General features: G+C 47.8%; 1 protein-coding gene and 1 non-coding gene across 2 annotated transcripts; both read left to right on the top strand.

Moving 5' to 3' along the window:
• Positions 1-1,459: 1,459 nt before the first annotated feature.
• RPL18A (ribosomal protein L18a) lies at positions 1,460-5,077 on the top strand. Its single transcript, XM_068190133.1, has 5 exons — positions 1,460-1,617; positions 1,972-2,151; positions 2,717-2,846; positions 4,389-4,498; positions 4,928-5,077. The coding sequence occupies exons 1-5, from the start codon at positions 1,600-1,602 to the stop codon at positions 5,018-5,020; spliced, it is 531 nt and encodes a 176-aa protein (XP_068046234.1). The 5' UTR covers positions 1,460-1,599; the 3' UTR covers positions 5,021-5,077.
• Positions 3,481-3,612, top strand: LOC137475065 (small nucleolar RNA SNORA68). The gene has a single exon (XR_010999680.1). It is a non-coding gene; the product is annotated as a small nucleolar RNA SNORA68 (small nucleolar RNA).

Here is a 5,077-nt window from a genome sequence, read left to right as displayed (position 1 = left end):
GCCAGCCGGTAGCGAGGCACGCCGGGATGTGCCCCAGCCGCAGGGCAGCCTGGGAGTCGTAGTCCCACCCCCGCCGCAGGGCAGCCTGGGAGTCGTAGTCCCACCCCCGCCTCAGTACCGCCGGCACCGCTGTAAAACCGACCACACCGGCGGAATAAACTAGGGCTGCACCGGCCCGCTCCCAAACTGCCTCCAGTGTCTGGGAATCGTGCTGTGTCAGCGGCGGCAGGGCGGGGCTGGGCTGGGCCGCCGGTGCGAGTTCCGCAGTAGCGGCCGGAGCCACCTGCTTGGGGACGCGCACAGGGCAGGGCCTAGGTTTGCGTGGGTTTGTCCGTGAGAAGGAATCCAGCTGTTGTAGATAGGTAATGCGATGGCTGGCTCTCATAATTAAGAGATGAGAATTATGTGTACGTTAAGAGAAGTTTTAGAGTTGTATAGTTATGCTATTTTGGTATGTTCTCCTCACAGTCCTCTTCCCTTTTCCCCTGTATTACTGTCACTAGTCAGGGCATTTAGGGGAGGGCAGGCTTGTTACTAGGAGGCGCGGCATGGCATCACCTGACCTCCAATCAAGGTGTAAGAAAGTGATCTCCACCAGTAGGTGCCAGAGAAGGAGGTGACTATCAAGACTTTGGGCGGGAGCTAAGGATATAAAATACAGAGTATCCATTTTGTAGATGAGCACGTGGCCGTTTGGTTGTGTATTCTCGGCGCTGCAGTTTTTCCTTATTCAGTCTCTTGTATTTTGTTAAGGTTTAACAAACCTTTGGAATTGTAAAAGTAAGCATCATTTCTCACACGGCTGTGTGTGCACACGTGGCACAGGGCTCTGCGACACAGCGCCGAGTACGGGGGTTGGCGTCGCCACACGCCCGCGTGCCCGTTGGGCCAGGCTGAAAACCGCCCGGCATTGCAAACCCGTCCCAGCCGCGCTGCTGTTACAGTATCTTCCGAGGCAAAACCTACTCCTGTCCCGTGGCTACAGCAGCTCTCTAAAGGCGTGAGGCGCCCAAAGCTCGTGAGAAATTTGTTTGTCCTGCCAGCAGAGCCACTGCGCGCTCACAGGGCACGGGGGAAGGAGCGCCCGGCGGGACCAGCCGCAAGAGGCGATCTTCGGGGGCAACTTCCCGGCAGCCAGTGACCTCGCTATCACGGAGGACGACGAGTCAGAGAGGTTCCCCCGTTAGCCCTACGCTCCCGGCTACCGCCCCGAGGGGATTTCGGTGCCTCCGCCTGGACCCTCCCTGCCACGTTCTTTACGCTAACGCCAGAAGGACGCCCGGCAGACGGAGTCACGCCCAGCCCGGTCTGTCTTGTATGGGGACCATGCCGGCCCGCGGCCCCGGTGACGGGAACGGGGCCGGGGCCGCGCTGCCTGCAGCGAACGATAGGGGGGGCGCGAGCCGGGCCGGGCCACGCGGCGCCGCCAGCCCGGAAGCCCGGGCCGCGCGCGGAGACTGACAGCTGCGTGCTCCAGTCGCGCTCTGCTCGCAGCCAATCGCCGCGCGGGCTGCCGGGGGCGGGGCTGGGTGATGACGTCAGCGGCGGCGCACGTTGCCCATCCCTTTCCTTTCCTGAGAGCGACGGCGGTGGAGCGCCATGAAGGCGTCGGGCACCGTGAGTACGGACCGGGGCCCGGCGGGCGCAGCCGGAGCCGGGAGTGCGGTCGGGGTGGCCGTCGGGAGGGCGGCGGTGGCGGGTTGTAGCGCTCGAGAGTGGCCCGTGCGTGCCCGAACGGCGCCGCCTGGCCCGTGCGGCGGCGAGCGGCCAATATGGCGCCGACGCCGCTCCCGCCCGGTGCGGACCCAGATCGGTGTGCGGTACCGCGGGGAGATCCGCGGGCATATCCACTAATGGATTGAGCTCCTTTTGTCGCGCTGTTCCTTTGAGGAGCCGCCTCAAAGGGTTCGGGGCGGCGGTGGCTCCGCGGCTCGCTCACTCTGCGGCCCACCTGTTTTTGTGTCCCTCCAGCTGCGGGAGTACAAGGTGGTCGGGCGCTGCTTGCCCACGCCGAAATGCACGACCCCTCCTCTGTACCGCATGCGGATCTTCGCTCCGAACCATGTCGTCGCCAAGTCCCGATTCTGGTACTTCGTCTCTCAGCTGAAGAAGATGAAGAAGTCTTCTGGAGAGATTGTGTACTGTGGACAGGTGAAGGATTAAAAACCTAAAAGCCTGGGAGGTTCTTACGGAATTCTAGGAGGTGTACGTGGAGGGATTTTACAGGAATCGCAGTTATGGAGTGTGAGGTTGAAATCTATTGTCTTTCAGTTGCTGTGAAAAGGAGTGGCAGGTTTGGTTTTTGAAAGTAGTGTTATACGTTCTGTAAATGAAATACAAATTTACTTATTGCATGAAAATGATGAGCCATGTGTTTTACGTCAGACTTAGTTTCATTGTACAATACACCTTTTAAAAGGCATTTAGACATTCATAGCCCTGGGAAAGTGGGTGTTCGTATGCTTATGCTCCCCTGCCTTGACACTTCAAGAACACTCTTTACAGCTGAAATCTTGTATTTTTCTTTGAATTACTAAAGCTTTCTACTCTGAATTACCAAGACATATCTAGCTATTCTGGTAAGGGGAAAGAGAGCAAAGAGTTGTTTTTAACTAAACAAGGGTTTTGTTAGAGCTCTGAAATATTTATTCTTAAAATTGTAAAATGGTGATAGTACATCATTTCTAACCACTTCCATGTTCTCGTGTAATTCCAGGTGTATGAGAAGTCCCCTCTGCGGGTAAAAAATTTTGGTATTTGGTTGCGCTATGATTCTCGTAGTGGAACCCACAACATGTACAGGGAGTACAGAGATTTGACCACTGCAGGTGCTGTCACTCAGTGCTGTAAGTATGTGTAAATGTTTGAGGTGTAAAATAGTAGGAGCAGTATGCAAGCAAAAGATAAAATCTCAAATTGGGCATAAAGTATGCTGAATTAATCCATGGTAAAATAATTGAAACGGTGGAAAATTAAAGGAGGGGGTTGCCAGCTATTCCATAGATTTTTATCTATTATACATGTGGTAGGTGACTTGTTACCTCTCTTTATGCAGTTTCTCTAACTGGAAAATACTCCCACTTCTTTTTGGTGTGTCTTTCTACAATTCTAGTAATGAGTGTTGCTATACAAAACAAGATTTTAATGACTTTTCAAATGCTGTATTTCCTGCACTGTGCTGTTATAAGATAATTGAATATATCTTCCCAGGTCTTGTGAAGAGAGTATTTCAGGGATCATGTAGAATATACTAACATCTGTCCTTTATTGAGCAAGTAAAAAAAAAAAAAAAAAAAAAAAAAACACAGGAAGAAAAACCCCATTACTCCAAGATCTCATCTCATTTTTCAGGGAGAAGTAATGGTTGTCCTGATTTCAGACTGTTTTGTGAAGTACTTAAGGGATAGACCACTTGTATAGCTGATGCTGTTGATACTTTACTCCAAAGTCCAAAGTAAACTCTACAGATAAATGCTACAGATTGCACATAAAAACCCAAAGAATATTGTTCTTAATAATGATATTCTTGTCATGTGTGCAAATATTAAATGTATCTTGTCGCCTTTCAAAAGCTGAAGTGCTGTTGAAAGTGAAATTTAAGATTCTACATTAATGTACAATAATCCCTTTTAATGAACATACTGAAGAATTGCTTAAGAGACCCAGAAATCTTATTTTTCATGGTAAAATGACTGGTACTTTTATATTCAAGAATAGTTGTGACAACTAAGTTTTTAATAGGTTTGTTAGGTCTTCATGGGAAACACAGTAGTATTTCAACAGGCATACCTTGTGGAACTAGGATGTGACTATGGATGTGATTTGAAGCCAGTGATTTGCACTGCTGAATAGAGGAATTTTCAGGTAGCCTGAGTACAGATACTCCCTCCTATTGAAAAAGCCTGATTATGTGGGATGAACATCAATTCATGCTTCTGTTGCTGATCAATTTCAATAAAAGTAAAGATATCCTCAGGTCCTACTTTGACTTGTACCTTCCTTTTGGAAGGGAAAGTGTTTTGAAGTTCATGTGTCTTTCCAGTAATATTTCAGTGTTGATTCTGAATCACAGGATTTTTTTCTTTTGCAAGAGAGTCCCAGGTATATTACTTGTGTCCATGTGTACCTTCTTGAAACTGGGCAAGAGTAAGATGGTTCTTCCTGTGTGGAGCTTACTTAGAGCTTACAGAAAGAGTTTGCTGCTGCTTGTTGGTTTTGTAATATTTGTGCCATTGCTTGACATAATAGAAACAGTGATTTTAATTACAGGTGATTAGAAATTTTAAAAATTGTAGATGGCATTATGAACATTTCTTGAACAAAGGGTTGTAAGATTCTTGAACTGCAAATGTCATAAAATTAATTTTTAATGAGTTCTGTTGTTCTAGACCGTGATATGGGAGCCCGTCATCGTGCCCGTGCTCACTCTATCCAGATCATGAAGGTTGAGGAAATTGCTGCCAGCAAGTGCCGCAGACCAGCAGTCAAGCAGTTCCATGTAAGTGAGCCCACACTGCAGTGGCTGGTGGGTCCTGGTGTAACGTTGGATTGGAAGAGGGGATCTCTCTTGTGTGGTACAGGTTTGCTTTGCAGCCAGAAATAGGGCAGGAAACAAACTTGGGTGTGTATGTTCATGATTATGGTATATTATGATCAAGACTTCTGCTACTACAAGTATTTGGAAGAAAGTCAAAATAAAGCAAATACATGTTATAGTACAGAAAACATGCCTCTGACTGGCATTACTTTGAACAAAAATAATGCAAAATTATTAATTTGTTAAGTCCTGTGACATATATATTAAGTTGTGGATGGATTACTTCTCTAAGCATAAGTTAGTCACTGAATACAGCTTGGCTGTTTATTCCAAACTATTTTCTGTTGTTTATCTGATACTTCAACTTACATAGAAACATTTTTCTTGCAGGATTCTAAAATCAAGTTCCCGCTGCCACACAGAGTTCTGCGTCGCCAGCACAAACCACGCTTCACCACCAAGAGACCAAATACTTTCTATTAAATACAAAAATATGTTGTCAACTCTGTGTTGCAATAAAGGTCTTATTGGAACCTCTCA

Source organism: Anomalospiza imberbis, chromosome 5 (genome assembly GCF_031753505.1).
Source record: "Anomalospiza imberbis isolate Cuckoo-Finch-1a 21T00152 chromosome 5, ASM3175350v1, whole genome shotgun sequence".
NCBI classification, from domain to species: domain Eukaryota; kingdom Metazoa; phylum Chordata; class Aves; order Passeriformes; family Viduidae; genus Anomalospiza; species Anomalospiza imberbis.
Note: the sequence above shows the minus strand (reverse complement) of the source record. Positions and strands in the feature narration are given on the sequence as shown.